The sequence below is a fragment of the Oncorhynchus clarkii genome, chromosome 2, assembly GCF_045791955.1.
Source record: "Oncorhynchus clarkii lewisi isolate Uvic-CL-2024 chromosome 2, UVic_Ocla_1.0, whole genome shotgun sequence".
Lineage (NCBI taxonomy): Eukaryota > Metazoa > Chordata > Actinopteri > Salmoniformes > Salmonidae > Oncorhynchus > Oncorhynchus clarkii.
The window spans coordinates 14,136,078-14,156,312 of record NC_092148.1 but is presented as its reverse complement, the minus strand read 5'-3'; the positions used below and the strand labels follow the sequence as shown (position 1 = coordinate 14,156,312).

Here is a 20,235-nt window from a genome sequence, read left to right as displayed (position 1 = left end):
TTTCCCCCCCAGATATATTTCTACATACATGTCACTTTTCCCACACATGACAAAAATACAGTTCAATATACACTGACGGTACAAAACATTATCACAATAGTTAGGTGCCGATATGATTAGTATTGCGGTTCTTATGATTCTCACGATTCTATATGTATTGAGATTCGATATTGTGATTTTATTGCGATTCGATTTTCCAAACATATTGCTCACCAAATGTTTGCTGTGGAGGGACAAGAGAGAGACATGGTAAAATGTGTTTTGATCAGTCATGGAAATAAATGTGCTGAAAACACATTGGTTCCTTATTTAAAAAGAAGATGGAGAACAAGATATGAGGGGAAAATAATGGAGTTTTAGTGCAAGTACAGCCTACTATAGCAAATCTAGTATTGCAATTTTGTCAAAACGATACGATATATCGTCAAAAATGATATCCCAATATGTAAATGTATCAATGTTTTCCTCCGTTGCTATTAGTCAATGTGAGAGTGTGTTCTTTCATTGAAGGCAAATCCTTATCACTTGGACTTTGGCTGCGAGAAAAACACACGTGTGTATGTGTGTTAATCAGTGTGTGTGATAATGTGTACATACCCTGAAGGAGTGACTGGATCAAGAGATGTCGTCACTTGGTATGTGTGTGTTAGTAAGTGTGTGTGAATCTTTGTGGAAGGTGGTCATCATTTTTGGGTGTTAGAAATGATACACAACAGCGACATGACTGAACAGTGAAAAGCCCTTCTCAACGTCAGCTCTCAGCTCTGTACATGTATCATCAGAGCCTGAAAAGCAGAGAGAAAGATGGACAATTTCACAGCTGTCTTCCAGTGTAACAGACTTCACAGGTTCATCAGCCTCCACCTCTAGTGTTCAGATCGTAGATTTAACAGTGTGAAAAAGACAATGTGGTTCTGACGTTCCTCTCTCAGCTCCTACGTCTCAGATTTAATCAGTCCCCCCAAACCCCAGAAAAGTGGGTTTGTCTCTGTCTCTCACTTCCTCCAGGTCTTCTCTTGGTGGGGCTCTGTTCAAAAAACAAATCTATTTAACCTTTATGTGGTATTATTTGATAATAATGCATATTATATATAACTCACACCACACACAAAAAGGCATTCAGACATATGTGGCACACAAGATACATGGTGCTCTCGGCCCCAGCCACTACAGATCAGGAGCTTTAAACGGCACCTCTCACCTACTCTGCTGCTTTGCATGTTGGTTGTATTGAAATGTGTAACACTAACTTGAACAGGCAGTCACACTGTAACATCAAGCTGTTAACTTATACAGCCCTGCTTTGTTGCTATGTGTCTTTCGTAGCCACACCAGCTGGCTGTTGCATTGTGGGAAGAGTAGTTTCAGTTTCAAGCTCTAACAGACTTCTGTGGACAAGCCTTTAGTATACATGTAGCCCACCTCTTCTTGTAGCATGCTCACATGTCATTTTGTATTGCTGCTCACATGAACAGTGTTGTGTAGTTGCTATCCTGACTGTAGTTATGTGTGTGTGTTGCTTATTGTAAGTTTGTTATCAAGACCTCACTGTTGTAAATGGTTTGAGTGCGACACACGGGGGGGGAAGGTCGCACTCTGAAAATAAGGAAGTGTAATACGAGCATGACCTTTGTGCATCAAACACAAATGGCACACAAAAGGTTAGACGCACACACTTGCACACACACAGCTGAAAGAAGAGGGGAGGAGTGGAGGACAGGTGGGTTAGAAGGAAAGATAGATAATGAGAAGGACCGGGAAAAATGTATGATTTGTTTAACCAGTATATACTGAAGGGGCTAGTGTGTTTTTCATTCCTGATAGTGATGGTGTGCAGATGTGCAGTTCCTTAGTTTACCTTTACCTTACCCCCCCCCCCCCCCCCCCCCCCTCTCTCTCGCTCTCTCTCTCTCTCTTTCTCGCTCTCTCTAGTTCATTATCTCATTGAAGAACAGTGTATGGTATGACATGTTCAGAGTAATCTCACTGGACTGTCTGTTTGCAAAACACTAGTGGTTAGTGGTGCTATGATCCTTCTGAAGGGATAGAGAAGAGAGCGAGAGAGATGTGATCAATTAGATTGAGGCAAGGAGAGAGAAAAAATTATTGATACATTTTAAAGATGAAATCTAAGCGTTTTTATTGCGTTGACATTTATAAAGTATATCTTTCTGTAAGAGATTCCGGCCTGTCAGCTTTTTTTGTTCCTGTCTGTCTCTTGCTTTCACTGTTTTGTGAAAAGAGCCACAAAAAGGAAGGAAGGAGCGAGAGAGTGTCACAGAACGACAGAGAGAAAAATCAAAAAGAGGGGAGGGAAGAAGGGTAAGACATACATGAGCCTGTCAGCAAGAGTGTCGCTTGTTTTCAGAAGGAGCTGAGAACAGTAAGATTGTTTACTTATCTACCTAATGTGAGATATATTGAGAAAGAGAAAGGGTAAGGGAGGAAAGAGGGTTTGATGAACAGATGAGCGTGGGAGGAAAAGAGGAAGAGAAGACAGGTTGTTTAGAATGGTGTTCTTTGCGTATGTGATGTTGAATGAGATAAATGGAGGAAGAAATACAGCAGACTAATGTGTGGAGGAGGGCAGTTAGAGAGAGAGAGAGGGATGATAATGGAAGTAAAACATGATTTGTAAGTGTATCCTCACTATCCCGTCTCCTTCTCTTTGGGCCCAGAAGAAGTGAAGGTGAAAATGGTTCGGTGAGTTGATCTCCTCCCTCTCAAGACTCTTACACCCAGTTGCTCAACCCTGGTCTGGATCTGCCTTTACCTAACGCGTGATGTTAACTTCTCTCTTTCTTTTACTTGTTCTCTCTGTTTCTTTACCATCAGTACTTTGTTCTTTAGTCTTTTCTGCTGTCTTGTGTGTTTGTAGTTCACACGTAACGATTTGTTTTCAAACTCTGTAGGAATTCCCAGCTATTTTGCAGTAGTTTTTCACATTCTTGAAATGTTCCCCAATTCTGACTATCAATATCTCTACCATGTCTTGTGTAGCTACAACTACACTTACACTTGGCAACAGATATCATTAGCAGAAGGTTGTTCTGTAGAATAGGCTAGTATAGTATCCATAGAATCAAAAGTTGGTGCTTTGCAGTGAGGTGGGTTTGTGGGTAGGTGGTCTGTTTGTCATCTCTTAGGCCTTATGCAGGCTTTTCCATTCAAACTTTATGCCAGTTATTTTTCTTGAAACAATTTTGTATACTTGTATACTAGCGTTTACTTAAAAAAGGTTGCAATAATGCTGTGTAGACTGCTCTCTACCTAGTACTGTGTTAATCTATGAGCTGGTAATGGTACCTAGTACTGTGTTAATCTATGAGCTGGTAATGGTACCTAGTACTGTGTTAATCTATGAGCTGGTAATGGTACCTAGTACTGTGTTAATCTATGAGCTGGTAATGGTACCTAGTACTGTGTTAATCTATGAGCTGGTAATGGTACCTAGTACTGTGTTAATCTATGAGCTGGTAATGGTACCTAGTACTGTGTTAATCTATGAGCTGGTAATGGAATGCAGGGATTGAAATGGGATTTACATACACATTGTGATTTAACTCATCTTTATTACCACGTCTCATATAATTTCCCATCGAGGGAAGAAACGGAGTATCAAGGAGATGATGTGGCTCAGTGGACAGGTGCGGCAGGGCCAGACGATAACCATTTGTGTGTGCATGTGCTTATGTGCGTGGTCTGATCTGTGTGTGTGTGGTTTGTATATACTGTATGTATACACTACCGTTCAAAAGTTTGGGGTCACTTAGAAATGTCTTTGTTTTTAAAAGAAAAGCACATTTTTTGTCCGCTAAAATAACATAAAATTGATCAGACATACAGTGTAGACATTGATAATGTTGTAAATTACTATTGTAGCTGGAAACGGTTGATTTTTTATGGAATATCTACATAGGCGTACAGAGGCCCATTATCAGCAACCATCACTCCTGTGTTCCAATGGCATGTTGTGTTAGCTAATCCAAGTTTATCATTTTAAAAGGCTAATTGATTATTAGAAAACCCTTTTGCAAACTGTTGTTTGGTTAAAGAAGCAATACAAGTGGCCTTCTTTAGACTAGTTGAGTATCTGGAGCATCAGCATTTGTGAGTTTGATTACAGGCTCAAAATGGCCAGAAACAAATAACTTTCTTCTGAAACTCGTCTGTCTATTCTTGTTCTGAGAAATGAAAGCTAATAATGCTAGAAATGGCCAAGAAACTGATCTCGTACAACGCTGTGTACTACTCCCTTTACAGAACAGCGCAAACTGGCTCTAACCAGAATATAAAGAGGAGTGGGAGGCCACAGTGCACAACTGAGCAAGAGGACAAGTACATTAGAGTGTCTAGTTTGAGAAACAGAAACCTCACAAGTCCTCAACTGGCAGCTTCATTAAATAGTACCCGCAAAACGCCAGTCTCAACGTCAGCAGTGAGGAGCTGACTCCGGGATGCTGGCCTTCTAGGCAGAGTTGCAAAGAAAAAGCCATATCTCAGACTGGCCAATAAAAAAGAAAAGATTAAGATGGGCAAAAGAACACAGAGACTGGACAGAGGAACTCTGCTCTAACCAGAATACAAAGAGGAGTGAGAGGCCCCGGTGCACATCTGAGCAAAAGGACAAGTACATTAGAGTGTCTAGTTTGAGAAACAGATGCCTCACAAGTCATCAACTGGCAGCTTCATCAATTTGATGTTATTTTAATGGACAAAAAATGTGCTTTTCTTTCAAAAACAAGGACATTTCTAAGTGATCTCAAACTTTTGAACGGTAGTGTATGTATGTAATGTGTTTCTCTCTGTGCATCCAGGTGGTTCCACAGGGATATCTCTGGCTTGGATGCTGAGTCTGTTTTGAAGAGCCGGGGCGTCCATGGCAGCTTCCTGGCCCGACCCAGCAGGAAGAACCAGGGAGACTTCTCTCTCTCTGTCAGGTAGGAATACACCCCATCTCTTTCTTTGTCCTTATCTCTCTATCTCCATCAGCTAGGACATCCTCCATCTCTTTCTCTCTCCATCAGCTAGGACATCCTCCATCTCTTTCTCTCTCCATCAGCTAGGACATCCTCCATCTCTTTCTCCTCCATTCTCTCCATCAGCTAGGACATCCTCCATCTCTTTCTCCTCCATTCTCTCCATCAGCTAGGACATCCTCCATCTCTTTCTCCTCCATCAGCTAGGACATCCTCCATCTCTTTCTCCTCCTTTCTCTATCAGCTAGGACATCCTGCATCTCTTTCTCCTCATTTCTCTCTATCAGCTAGGACATCCTCCATCTCTTTCTCCTCCTCTCTCCCCATCAGCTAGGACATCCTCCATCTCTTTCTCCTCCTCTCTCTCCATCAGCTAGGACATCCTCCATTTCTTTCTCCTCCTTTCTCTATCAGCGGTTTCCTTCCTCTCTGGCAACTGAGTTAGGAAGAATGCTTGTATCTTTCTTGGTATTGATACACCATCCAAAGTGTAAATAATAACTTCACCATGCTCAAAGGAATATTCAATGTCTGCTTTTTTATTTTTACCCATCTACCAATACGTGCCCTTCTTTGTGAGCCATTGGAAACCCTCCCTGGTCTTTGTGGTTGAATCTGTGTTTGAAATTCACTGCTCAACTGAGGGACCTTACAGATAATTGTGTGTGTGGGTTACAAAAAATCATGTTAAACACTATTACTGCACACAGAGTGAGTCCATGCAACTTATTATGTGACTTGGTAAGCACGTTTTACTCCTGAACTTATTAAGGTTTAATACTTATTGACTCAAGACATTTCAGCTATTTATTTGTAATTCATTTGTCAAACATTTGAAAAACATAATTCCACTTTGACGTTATGGGGTATTGTGTGCATTCCAGTGACCCAAAAATCAACATTTTATCAATTTGAATTTCAGGACCTAACAATAATAAATGTGGGAAAAGTCAAGAGGTGTGAACACTTGCTGAAGGCACTGTATGTTAACCTACAGAATTTCACTACACCTGCAATAACATCTGCTAGATGTGTATGTGACCAATAACATTTGATTTGAAAATGTGATTTTATTAAATTTGTTTTATAGTATATCCTCTCTCCTCACTCATCCTTTCCTCTCTCCTTTTCTTGCCCTCTGTCAGGGACAGATACACTGCATCTCTCTTTCGCTACTTTACATTGTTTTTATTTACTTAAAACTATCTTAGGAAGAATTGTCTACTGTCACTGACTGGCCCACGAATGTCCCCCCTCCCCTGATCTTTGACCCCAGGGTGGGTGAGCTGGTGACCCACATCCGTATCCAAAACACAGGGGACTTCTACGACCTGTATGGAGGGGAGAAGTTTGCCACGCTGTCCGAGCTGGTGGAGCACTACACTGCAGAGAACGGGATCCTGCAGGACAAAGACGGCACCATCATCGAGCTCAAATACCCCTTCAACTGCTCTGACCCCACCACCGAGAGGTCAGTGCACTCTAACCCTTACCCCTAACCCTTAATTCCACCAGAGTCAGTCAGTCAAGTCTGTGTATTCTTGCCTGAAATCTCTATCCCCAAACTTCACCATTCAGAGGCCTGTGCTCTGCTTTCACTGTTCCTCTGAATTTCAAATGTTATTTATCAAACGGAAGCAGATCATATAAAATACTCCTGAGACATCCAGCCATTTTGTCATTTCATACTTTCTTAATCTAAACGCTTAATGTTGAGGATCATAAAGCTTTCAGAAGGAAAGGTAATTCTATGGCCTTTACTTTGAGGCGTGTCTGTGTGTGTGTGGCGTGTGTGTGGCGTGTGTGTAAATCCCTCATGTTCTACCCTCACTGCCCCTCCTTTCCCCGCTCTCTTTTCTCTGTCAGTTTGACTTCCCTTTCTTGCTGCGGTTGGAAACTTTAGGTTTTGACACATTTGAAAACAGTGACCAGACCCTCAATACCTTCCTCTCTCCTAACTTCCATCTCACTCTTGCTCTGTTTCAGTCTTTCTGGTCTCTTTCTTGATACCCATATCACAGGTACTGCTGTGATGGTGTGCTTTATGGTCTCATTTTAATGCAGAGGTGTCATGCTATGATATTTATGCCTCTGTAACTTTCTCACTCATCATTATTCACAATCCATTCATGATTATCCGTAATCATGGTAGAATCCACAGTCATGCAGAAGTGTTTAGAAACATATTATATTCTTATTTACAATAAAAGTGACTCCACAAAATCATCTGGACTACCTGACATGATGACTCCTTGCTGTCCCCAGTCCACCTGGCTGTGCTGCTGCTCCAGTTTCAACTGTTCTGCCTTAATATTATTTGACCATGCTGGTCATTTATGAACATTTGAACATCTTGGCCATGTTCTGTTATAATCTCCACCCGGCACAGCCAGAAGAGGACTAAGAGGCCACCCCACATAGCCTGGTTCCTCTCTAGGTTTCTTCCTAGGTTTTGGCCTTTCTAGGGAGTTTTTCCTAGCCACCGTGCTTCTACACCTGCATTGCTTGCTGTTTGGGGTTTTAGGCTGGGTTTCTGTACAGCACTTTGAGATATCAGCTGATGTACGAAGGGCTATATAAATAAATTTGATTTGATTTGATTTGATCTGAAACACAACCAAAACAAACTGCAAATGCATCCAACAAGTTAGTAGAGCCACAAGCTTGATGTAGCCATTGCGTGCTAGGAATATGGGGCCAAAAATTGGTTGGGACTATGTACAAAGAAGTGCTGCAATTTCTAAACGTTCACCCGATATGGATGAAAGTACCCTCAAATTCTGCACTTTGGGGTGAGGTATGGGGGGGATTTGGTGATATGGGGTGAGGAATGGGGGGGTGATATGGGGTGAGGAAGGGAGGGTTGGTGATATGGGGTGAGGAATGGGAGGGATTGGTGATATGGGGTGAGGAAAGGGGGGTGGTGATGTGGGGTGAGGTAGGGGGGTAGTTTGTGTGGAGCTCAGGCTATTAATATCATGCTGTCTTGAGCCACGAAATCTTGTCATCAGAATTTTCCGACCGCAAAGCAGGAAGTTCAGATGAAGAAATCGAGAACTGCGCCTAAATTTAAACAGCAGGCAGCACTCAGAGACGATCCCCATACTAATGAGTGTAAACTCTCCCAGACACACACACGCATGCACGCAAACACACACTCACATACACTATACTCGCAGGACAGAAATACCTTGCATAAACCCACATACAGTGCATCTGTACAGGCCGTAAATACACATTAGTTACCAAAATGTCCTCAACCATTTATTAAAGTCCTCTACTACTTTCCATTCCCACGCAAAACAGTTGCAGTACATTATATTTACACTTGCGTTCACTGTCTATCCGGTAGCACTGAACAAGCTGCAAACCGTACTTTTACAGTATAGTACTATACAGCCCTGTTCTAACACACTGGCTTCTGCTTTATGAGCTGCTTATTACAACCATGATTAGCTGAATCCAATGTGTTAGAGCAAGGCTGGAGCAAAAGCCTGTACTCACAGCAGCTCTCCAGGAGGAGGGTTGGCCAGCCCTGTTGTAGGGCATAGTGATGTTTCCATTAGAGCTTCATTGACCCCTTCTCTGTCATACACCATACAGGTGGTATCATGGACACCTGTCAGGCCCCAACGCAGAGAAGTTGCTATGGGAACGGGACGAGCCGGGCACCTTCCTGGTGCGGGAGTCTCTGTCCAAACCTGGAGACTTTGTTCTGTCTGTTCTGACTGAGGAGAAGATCAAGGCATCCAGCGGAGGGAGGAGGGTCTCACACATCAAGATCATGTGCCAGGTGTGTGTGTGTGTGTGTGTGTCTGTGTGTGGGCACATAAGTGTGTACAAGCATGTGAGAGTACTTGTGTTTTTCTCTCTCTAACACACATTCACTCACATTCATTATTGCAATTCACATTGTAATCTTTGCTCTAGTTTTTCTCATATCTGAGTACATCTAGTTATGAAACCAGACCAATTTTCAGTTTCCCCAAAATGTTTATTCTTATGCAACGAGTGACCTTCCTGCTTCCAACATCTAGGAGAAAACCTGACAAACATCAAACACACCACCACTACCGTCTCAGCACAGAAACAGTTATGCAAAGTGATGTCAATATGAACATGGAGGTTTGAGTTTGAAAGATATCACTGACCACATCCTGGTTACAAAAGTTTTACTTAAAAAACAAGTCTGCCAAGCGGTTATGTTTTAATTAGTTAGTTACGTATTTATTTGGACCCTTAGGTGATGTGTGAAAATGCATATACGATTCCAATAAAATACATGAGAATTGTTATTAAATACTTTATATTCATGCGTGTACAGTAACTACCACTAGAAATAAAAATAGCATAGTTATTTCCGAGTGCAGAGCTAGACTGTAACTAACTGCATTCATCCCCAAACCTACTTTTCGTAGATTCAACATTATCAGCAGCACCATCATGGTTAGGTTATTTTTAGCTGTGGTAATACAGTGCAGACATGAGGTGGATTTGAATGAGAGGCATTGTAGGGCTAGAGTCTGGAGAATTCAGGGTCAGAAGATTATCACAGAGGTCATTGAGTCCTGGCACAGGCCCTACCAGGATCAGCATCAGGTGCATATCTTAATAGATAAAGATATTTTCCGGTACTTTTGTTTACTTTTTAAATAGTGGTTCTGAAAGTAGCGCCCATGAGCCAAAAGTGGTCCTGAAAATTGCATACTATGTCGCAAATGGGCAGATATGTGCACCATGTCATTGCTCTCTCTCTCTAATGTGTATGTGAGTCTTGTTAGCTGTCACTCAAATGGCAAGGGGCTGAAGCTCATTGACTGAAACTTGAATTGCTAGGGGGTTTGCCCACATGAGTTGTAAATGAGTTGTAAATGAGTTGTAAATGTAGGGAAATTGGTGCAGTACAGCTTCCAGAAAACAGTCTCTTTCAAACTAGAAAATTCGTAGCCAATTGAGGTAAAACGGCAATTTTGCTCATAGATTATGCATGTACAGTGTGAACTACAGATACATCCAGCCCAAAGCGGGAGGTTTAAAAAAGACTTACTAGTCATCAAAGTACCGGCGCATGCCTTTTAAATCCATGAAGTACACTGACTGTAATAAATGAATGACTGAGTCTCAGTCTGGTGAGTCGGCCATCCAGCTGCATGATTAGATCATATTAGATAACATTTATTTCCCTCTTATGTGGAAATTTGCTTTCACGTGCTAAACATAACCAAAGACCCAAAACCACAGTTACCAACAGAACATTATTACTGTGTATTATTGACAGTTTCTATATTGTATATTGTCCCGTGTGTGTGGTGTGTATGTGTGTTTGAGCGTGTGTGTGTGTGTGTGTGTGTGTGTGTGTGTGTGTGTGTGTGTGTGTGTGTGTGTGTGTGTGTGTGTGTGTGTGTGTTTATATACAGTAACAGTCAAAAGTTTGAACACACCAACTCATTCAAGAGTTTTTCTTTATTTTTACTATTTTCATTGTAGAATAATATTGTAGTAGTAGTAACCAAAAAAGTGTTGAACAAATCAAAATATATTTTAGATTCTTCAAAGTAACCACCCTTTGCCTTGATGACTGCTTTGCGCACTCTTGGCATTCTCTCAACCAGATTCACCTGGAATTCTTTCCCAACACTCTTGAAGGAGTTCCCACAGATGCTGAGCACTTGTTGGCTGCTTTTCCTTCACTCTGCGGTCCAACTCATCCCAAACCATCTCAATTGGGTTAAGGTCGGGTGATTGTGGAGACCAGGTCATCTGATGCAGCACTCCATCACTCCCTTTCTTGGTCAAATAGCCCTTACACAGCCTGGAGGTGTGTTGGGTCATTGTCCTGTTGAAAAACAAATCATAGTCCCACTAAGCACAAACCAGATGGGATGGCGTATCGCTGCAGAATGCTGTGGTAGTCATGCTGGTTAAGTGTGCCTTGAATTCTAAATAAATCACAGACAGTATCACCAGCAAAGCACCCCCACACCATCCACCTCCTCCTCCATGCTTCACGGTGGGAACCACACATGCGGAGATCATCCATTCACCTGAGTCTCACAAAGACAAGGTGGTTGGAACCAAACATCTCAAATTTGGACTAATGTCCATTGCTCATTTTTCTTGGCCTAAGCAATTATCTTTAGTAGTGGTTTCTTTGCAGCAATTCAACCATGAAGGCCTGAGCAGTTGATGTTGAGATGCGTCTGTTACTCGAACTCTGTGAAGCATTTATTTTGGGCTGCAATTTCTGAGGCTGGTAACTCTAATGAACTTATCCTCTGCAGCAGAGGTAACTCTGGGTCTTCATTTCCTGTGGCGGTCCTCATGTGAGGCAGTTTCAACATAGCGCTTGATGGTTTTTGCGTCTGCACTTGAAGAAACTTTCAAAGTTCTTGAAATGTTCCTGACTTGACTGACCTTCATGTCTTAAAGTAATGGACTGTCATTTATTTTAGTTTATTTGGGCTGTTCTTGTCATAATATGGACTTGGTCTTTTACCAATAGAGCTATCTTCTGTATACCACCCTTACCATGTCACAACACAACTCATTGGCTCAAACACATTAAGAGCGAAAGAAATTCCACAAATTAACTTTTAACAAAGCACACATGTTAATTGAAATGCACTCCAGGTAACTTCCTCATGAAGCTGGATGAGAGAATGCCATGAGTGTACAAATGTAACGAGTGTGCTGAGAGTCGGGAAGCAAGTTCAAGGAGTGAGTGTTTTAATAAATAAAATAAACTATGACCACGAAACACAAACGCACCGGCATGAAAACAGAGTCAATAACACCTGAGGAAAGAACCAAGGGGAGTGACAGATATAGGGAAGATAATCAAGGAGGCGCAGGTTTGTGAGACGATGGTGACAGGTGTGATTTTCAACCAAAACCTAATTTTATTATTTTCTTTAATTATTATTATTTTTTATTTTACCCCTTTTTTCTCCCCAATTTCGTGGGATCCAATTGTTTAGTAGCTACTATCTTGTCTCATCGCTACTCCCTTACGGGCTCGGGAGAGACGAAGGTTGAAAGTCATGCGTCCTCCGATACACAACCCAACCAAGCCGCACTGCTTCTTAACACAGCGCCATCCAACCCGGAAGCCAGCCGCACCAATGTGTCGGAGGAAACACCGTGCACCTGGCAACCTTGGTTAGTGTGCAATGCGCCCGGCCCGCCACAGGAGTCGCTGGTGAGCAATGAGACAAGGACATCCCTACCGGCCAAACCCTCCCTAACCCGGACAAAGCTGGGCCAATTTTGCGTCGCCCCACGGACCTCCCCGTCGCGGCCGGTTACGACAGAGCCTGAGCGCGAACCCAGAGTCTCTGGTGGCACAGCTGGCGCTGCAGTACAGCACCCTTAACCACTGCGCCACCCGGGAGGCCCTCAAAACCTAATATTAGATAAAAGAAACCTAAGTTTACAAATTAGAAAACAAATTGATACTTATTGTATTTATTTAATTGACATAGTCACTCAATAACTGGTTGTGCCACCTTTAGCTGCAATGACAGCAACCAAATGCTACCTGTAGTTGTTGATCAGTCTCTCACATCGCTGTGGAGGAATTTTGGCCCACTCTTGCATGCAGAACTACTTTAACTCAACAACATTTGTGGGTTTTCAAGGATGAACTGCTCGTTTCAAGGTCTGCCACAACATCCCAATTGAGATTAGGTCTGTACTTTGACTAGGCCATTCCAAAACTTCAAATTTGTTGCTTTTTAGCCATTTTCATGCCTTGATTGTTTGTATTGGATCATTGTCTTGCTGCATGACCCAGCTGTGCTTCAGCTCACAGACGGATGGCCTGACATTCTCCAGTATAATTCTCTGATACAGAGCAGAATTCATGGTTCCTTCTACTAATAAGGCATGTCGTCCAGGTCCCGAGTCAGCAAAGTATCCCCAAACCATCACACTGCCACCACCATGCTTGACCGTTGGTATAGGGTTCTTACTGTGGAATGCAGTGTTTGGTTTTCGCCAGGCATAATGGGACCCATGTCGTCATATATTTATATAAATAGAATGACCGGTACACGGTGGGAGGCACAGAGATGTTTGACACCCTGGCTGACCTGATGGAGCACTACAAACGCAAAGGCATCGAGGAGATGTCTGGAACCTGGGTGCACCTCAAACAGGTAAATACATACAGGACTTACAGTTGTAACCCCATACAGGTTACAAGAGTCACCGTGAGTGTTGCAGTCAAGTTACAACCTTACACAGGTCGGAGATACTGTATCTTATAATGGGTTAAAGATCACCTGACTGACAAGATAGAGCCATATCCGAACAAATCTTGACTTCTTCTCCTTTTCTTCTCTTTCCTGTCTACTCCATCCTTCTCTCCTTCAGCCCTACTTCTCCACCAGAGTGAATGCAGCAGACATTGACAGCAGAGTGAGGCTGCTGGACCAGATGGCCGAGAGAGAGAACGAGGGAGACAAGAAGAGCAAAGCAGGATTCTGGGAGGAGTTTGATGTAAGTCGATGAAGTTTTTGATGGAAGGAAGATGTGATGTTTTGAACAACCCTTCTTAACCTCTTCCTCTCTTTACTCAACCTGGTCTCAGAGCATTTCCTATTATTATGTATGTAAATTCGAGACACTCCATTGAGTATGAGATTCTAAGTTTCTTATGGTATGTATCATCACCCATTTTATATGAAATATTATGAATTACAATTATTATTATATGTTACGAATTTGCAAAACGTACTACATGTTATGAATTTTCAAAAAGTATTATATGTAACGAATTCTAGCAAGGTGGCTAACGTTAACTACTTGGTTAATTTTAGCTAGTCTAGGGGTTAGGGTTAAGGTTAGGGTAAAGTTTAGGAGTTAGGTTAAAGGGTTAAGGTTAGGGGAAGGGTTAGCTAACGTGCGAAAAGGTAGTAAGTATTTGAAAAGTAGCTAAAATGCTAAAGTTGTCCGTAATGAGATTCAAACTAGCAACCTTTGGGTTACTAGATGTTAGCGTTATACACCCATGCATCTACCCCGAACAACCAACCTACTTTGTTTTGCCTTAAGTAACCATCTATCTTATGTTACCATACCATACGTAATATCATACTAATTTTGTTGTCTCGGATTTAAATGTACTATGTTACCTCTAGTCTATGAGACCAGGATGCATACTCTACTATAGGTTAGCTGAGGACTAATTTCTTACATGCTGACCACACCAGCATTGCAAAATAAATGTACACATACATCATTGCATCCAAACTGCTCGCTCGAGTTAACGAGCGTCTGCGTAGCCAGGCGCTAAAATAGAACTTGGTTCTATTTGTGACGCTTGATGCGCTGCAAGTCCCGGCTCTCTCATCTCCTCATTGGTTTTTAGGAGCATATACCCATGTAGGTGATTGAAAGTGTCACGGTCGTCCTCCTCTTCATCTGAAGAGGAGAGGCGAGAAGGATCGGAGGACCAAAATGCGGCGTGATATGTGTTCATCATGAATTTTAATAAAGAAAACACTGAACACTGAAACCCTATACAAAACAGTAAACAAAATAACAACCGTGAAGCTAATGCGAGCTGCGCTGAAACAAGCCATCAACATAGACAATCACCCACCAACAAACAGTGCAACCCAGGCTACCTAAGTATGATTCTCAATCAGAGACAACTAATGACACCTGCCTCTGATTGAGAACCATACTAGGCCGAAACATAGAAATCCCCAAATCATAGAAAATCAGAGGACAGAGGTGGGGCAGCTGCTCGGGACAGAGGTGGGGCAGCTGCTCGGGACAGAGGTGGGGCAGCTGCTCGGGACAGAGGGGCAGCTCTGGGCAGAGGGGCTCCGGCAGCAGCGCCGGACAGGCGGGAGACTCCGGCAGCAGCGCCGGACAGGCAGGAGACTCCGGCAGCAGCGCCGGACAGGCGGGAGACTCCGGCAGCAGCGCCGGACAGGCGGGAGACTCCGGCAGCAGCGCCGGACAGGCGGGAGACACCATAACACGGTGCCTGACCAGTAACGCGCTGCTTATAATAAGCACGAGGAGTGAGCTCAGGTCTGCTACCTGGCTTAGTACCACACCTCGTCTGCCCCCCCCAAAAAACATTTGGGGGCTGTGCTGCCTCCTCATATCGCCGCCGCTCAGCTTTCGCTGCCTCCAGCTCTGCTTTGGGGCGGCGATATTCCCCAGCCTGTGCCCAGGGTCCCTCTCTGTTCAGTATCTCCTCCAATGTCCAGGAGTCCTGTGATGCTGGCCGCTGTTGTTGCTGCTGCTGCTGCTGCTGTCGTCGCTGTCTTTTACCATGCCGCTTGGTCCTTGGTTGGTGGGTGATTCTGTCACGGTCGTCCTCCTCTTCATCTGAAGAGGAGAGGCGAGATGGATCGGAGGACCAAAATGCGGCGTGATATGTGTTCATCATGAATTTTAATAAAGAAAACACTGAACACATACCACGCCGCATTTTGGTCCTCCGATCCATCTCGCCTCTTCAGATGAAGAGGAGGACGCCCGTGACAGAAAGATTAACTGAGGTCCACACTCCAGTCCATTGGTGGTGGTAATGCACCTTCAAGTTGGTTAACCGCCATTTAAAGTCCAAAGAAGAAGAAGAACCCTGAAGGAGGAGAGATTACTAGAAACTAACTCAGTTTACCATTTTATCTGTGGATTAATTGTCGGAGTAGAGGACCTTGTGCATTTCAGGTAAAATAACAACCAAATGTTTATGTACCCGGACAAATTAGCTAGCAACAGCAAGCTAGCTAGCTAAATTGCCATGAATGTTTAATGCTTTTCGCCCTGTCACCAAATTAATATAGTTGTTTCAGAGTTTGTTTTGATAATTCAACCTGAGTGTCCTGATTGCTTCCGGTGACAAAATCAACATGCGTGGTGATGGTGCACGCGCGTGCCCGGTGTTGTCAGAATGTTAGTGTGTCTGTGTTTGACCATTTGGTTGGTCATATAAACGGTGTATGTAATGTGCCTTTACTCTTGTGCAACATGGTGAAACATTCTGAAACATGTTCCGTTGGACAAGTCAAAGTGAGAGTGTTGCAAGGAAAAACTAGAATCAAATGGTTAAAGGTCTCACAACTACAACCATAGGAAGTAGACTGCAAGAACCATAGACCACTTTTTTACCACCACCATGTGGTACTGGTGGTACTGCTATTTGAGGCCAAATTGCCCAAATTGTCTAATCTCAGAAACCCACAACTAAAACCTTGCGCAATTGCTTCAGATGCTACATAGTCTGGCCATGAGAGATTAGAAATTGTCTAACACTAATTCCAAACTGCTTTAACAGCACATTAAAAATAACTTTTCAAATGGTAAAGAAAAATATGGGTAACGAATGTACATTATCTGTATGTTTATAAAGAATACATAACACATCCATGATCACATAATAAACATTCATGAATGTATTCATAGTAATATAGTATGTCAGTATTCCACAAATACTGGGAATGGGGATTTGCATGTCTTTCAACATGAACTCATTTTCCTGAAGGTATTCCTGCAAAGATTTTGAGTTGTCACACCTGGGTTGAGTGAATCTATGTTTGGGATTTTTACAGTCAATCCCTTCCCTCAAGACTGTGAGGTTAGGCCAGGGGTTATGTTACTCTGGTCCTGGATAACACATGCAGGCTTTTGTTTTAGCCCAGTGAAATAGTAAACACTGGATGTATGTGTAACCCCAATCCTTCAGACCAATTAGAGTTCACCTGAGCTGACACAGGCTAAAAGGCAGGATGAGAGGGGCTGATGAGGAACTTCACTGAAACTCCCCTCATAACCAGGGGACTGGATTAGCACTAGCAGCAGCTCCCACCAGGGGTCATGGGTCAGAACAGGTTGTAAGGCGCTATGGTATAGCTGGATTGCTATAAGAAGTACGTCTATCCCCTAATGTGTACATAGAGATGAACACAAGCTATACAGTGCATTTGGAAAGTATTCAGACCCCTTGACTTTTTCCACATTTTGTCACGTTACAGCCTTATTCTAAAATTGATTAAATTATTTTTATTTACTTCATCAATCTACAAAACAAACTCCATAATGACAAAGCAAAAACAGTTTTTTTTTGCAAATGTATAAAAAAAAACCCGTAAATATCACATTTACATAAGTATTCAGACCCTTTACTCAGTACTGTTTACTCAGTACCCTCAGTACTCAGTACTGTTGAAGTACCTTTGGCAGCGATTACAGCCTCGAGTCTTCTTGTGTATGATGCTACAAGCTTGGCACACCTGTATTTGGGGAGTTTCTCCCATTCTTCTCTGTAGATCCTCTCAAGCTCTGTCAGGTTGGATGGGGAGCGTCGCTGCACAGCTATTTTCAAGTCTCACCAGAGATGTTCGATTAGGTTCAAGTCTGGGCTCTGGCTTGGCTACTCAAGGACATTCAGAGACTTGTCCTGAAGCCACTCCTGCGTTGTCTTTGCTGTGTGCTTGGGGTCGTTGTCCTGTTGGAAGGTGAACCTTCACCCCAGTCTGAGGTCCTGAGTACTCTGGAGCAGGTTTTCATCAAGAATCTCTCTGTACTTTGCTCCGTTCATCTTTCCCTCGATCCTGACTAGTCTCCCAGTCCCTGCCCCTGAAAAACATCTCCACAGCATGATGCTGCCACCACCATGCTTCACCGTAGGGATGGTGCCAGGTTTCCTTCAGACGTGACGCTTGGCATTCAGGCCTAAGAGTTCAATCTTGGTTTCATCAGATTCATAGTCTGAGAGTCTTTAAGTGCCTTTTGGAAAACTCCAAGCGGGCTATCATGTGGCTTTTACTGAGGAGTGGCTTCTGTCTGCCCACTCTACCATAAAGGCCTGATTGGTGGAGTGCTGCAGAGATGGTTGTCCTTCTGGAAGGTTCTCCCATCTCCACAGAGGAACTCTGGAGCTCTGTCAGAGTGACTATCTGGTTCTTGGTCACCTCCCTGACCAAGGCTCTTCACCCCTGATTGCTCAGTTTTGCTGGGCGGCCATTTCTAGGAAGAGTCTTGGTGGTTCCAAACTTCTTCTTTTATGGAGGGCACTGTGTTCTTGGGGACGTTCAATGCTGCAGAAATGTTTTCGTACCCTTCCCCAGATCTGTGTCTCGACACAATCCTGTCAAACTCCCATTCTGTAGTCAGGATTACTGATTACTCTCAAACTCCCATCCTGTAGTCAGGATTACTGATTACTCTCAAACTCCCATCCTGTGCTCATCACTCTCACTTTGATGGCCTGAAATGGCTCAAGGTAAAAACAACTGAAGTCACCCAGATCAAGATGGGGCTTATCTGCTAAACTGTATAGCCTGTCCCCAGATACCTGCATGCATTATTTCAGCCACATTAGAGACACCCTCTAGTACTCCACCAGAGGGAGCTCTACTGACTTTATTCCCTGTACATTCAAGAGCTCCATGGGGAAAAACTATTTCCTCTAGTCCAGTGGTTCCCAAACTGTGGGGTCGGCATTAAAAAAAACATATATATAAAGTGAACTCAGTCCAGTTTTAAACTTACTCTTGAAAGTTGTAATACTAGAATGCACAAGGTGTAATTTCAACATTGGGTAGCGCATCATCAGTTCCTCTTGTCGTGTCAGTCATTGCAGACATTAGAGAGCTATTTATAACTGGTCAGAAATGTCCAGATCAACTGGTCCATGCCAGATGTTTTTTAATTGAGTGTTTTTAGACCATAGATATTATGGTATTTTTTTTGTCATGGTTGTGAAATGTCATGGCTGTTAGAGGTTATTTTTATTTTCAAGAAGTGACCCGTTTAAAGGCCCCTCTATACTGTTGCTTAAGTAATTGAATGCTTGTTGATGTTTTTTTAATTGTATTGAGCTTACAATGACTATCCTTCTCTCTCTTTCTTGTTCTTTTCAGGCCCTTCAAAAGCAGGAGACGAAGGTGAAGAAGAGCAGAGAAGAAGGGATGAGACCAGAAAACAAAAGCAAAAACCGATATAAGAACATCCTTCCCTGTAAGAGCATCTACTTCTAAACTGCAGTGATGTAGCCTCTTATCTTTTACCCATCTTCTTTACATTTTCTCTGTCTGATACATCCCCTCATCTCTCTCTCTCTCATCCTTCCATCTCCACACTCATCCTATTCTCCTCCCAGTTGATGAGACCAGGGTCATTCTGTCATCTGGAGACCCCGATATCATTGGCTCAGATTACATCAATGGCAACTATGTGACAGTAAGTACATGTTATGTCTCCTTGTAGCCTCAACATCAAATGATAAACCACTGTTATGAATCCATAACAAGTCTAAACATGAATATGTTTTAATTAATATGATCAGAAACTATAATTGCAATGGGCTTTGTCTCCATGTAGACAATATTTTACATATTTTACTAACTTTCTCCATCTCTTTGTAGAATAAGCTGCAGGAGCCCAGTGACCAGAAGGTGTACATCGCCTGTCAGGGCTGCCTTGCAACAACTGTCAACGATTTCTGGCAGATGGTGTGGCAGGAGAGGACAAGGGTCATCGTCATGACAACCAGGGAGGTCGAGAAGGGACGGGTTAGTGACTTAAAACTTCTTAGGGCTGAGATCCCGTTAACGGGATCGATATGACAACAGCCAGTGAAAGTGCAGGGCGCCAAATTGAAAACAACAGAAATCTCATAATTGAAATTCCTCAAACATACCATTATCTTATACCATTTTAAAGGTAATCTTGTTGTTAATCCCACCAAAGTGTCCGATTTCAAATAGGCTTTACAGCGAAAGCTCCACAAACGGTTATGTTAGGTCAGAGCCATATCACAGGAAAGCCATTTTTCCAGCCAAAGAGTGTAGTCACAAAAATCAGAAATAGAGATAGAATTAATCACTAACCTTTGATGATCTTCATCAGATGACACTCATAGGACTTCATGTTACACAATATACAGTGCCTTGCGAAAGTATTCGGCCCCCTTGAACTTTGCGACCTTTTGCCACATTTCAGGCTTCAAACATAAAGATATAAAACTGTATTTTTTTGTGAAGAATCAACAACAAGTGGGACACAATCATGAAGTGGAACGACATTTATTGGATATTTCAAACTTTTTTAACAAATCAAAAACTTAAAAATTGGGCGTGCAAAATTATTCAGCCCCTTTACTTTCAGTGCAGCAAACTCTCTCCAGAAGTTCTGTGAGGATCTCTGAATGATCCAATGTTGACCTAAATGACTAATGATGATAAATACAATCCACCTGTGTGTAATCAAGTCTCCGTATAAATGCACCTGC

The 20,235-nt window shown here is 42.7% G+C and overlaps 1 protein-coding gene across 9 annotated transcripts in view; it reads left to right on the top strand.

Annotated features, from left to right (window-relative positions):
• The window catches only part of LOC139422179 (tyrosine-protein phosphatase non-receptor type 6-like), a 35,944-nt gene that overhangs the window by 1,585 nt on the left and 14,124 nt on the right, over window positions 1-20,235 (top strand). The window contains exons 1-11 of one of the 9 annotated variants that reach the window (XM_071173379.1): window positions 1,655-1,720; window positions 2,243-2,322; window positions 2,682-2,703; window positions 4,818-4,940; window positions 6,256-6,450; window positions 8,583-8,772; window positions 13,019-13,135; window positions 13,353-13,478; window positions 18,866-18,962; window positions 19,105-19,184; window positions 19,370-19,516. In XM_071173379.1, the coding sequence (XP_071029480.1) occupies window positions 2,696-2,703; window positions 4,818-4,940; window positions 6,256-6,450; window positions 8,583-8,772; window positions 13,019-13,135; window positions 13,353-13,478; window positions 18,866-18,962; window positions 19,105-19,184; window positions 19,370-19,516 (1,083 nt within the window). In that variant the 5' untranslated portion in view covers window positions 1,655-1,720; window positions 2,243-2,322; window positions 2,682-2,695. Of the gene's footprint in view, window positions 1-1,166; window positions 1,721-2,242; window positions 2,384-2,678; window positions 2,704-4,817; window positions 4,941-6,255; window positions 6,451-8,582; window positions 8,773-13,018; window positions 13,136-13,352; window positions 13,479-18,865; window positions 18,963-19,104; window positions 19,185-19,369; window positions 19,517-20,235 lie in introns of those variants that run through there. The other 8 variants (XM_071173386.1, XM_071173341.1, XM_071173349.1 and 5 more) reach the window with 8 other exon arrangements.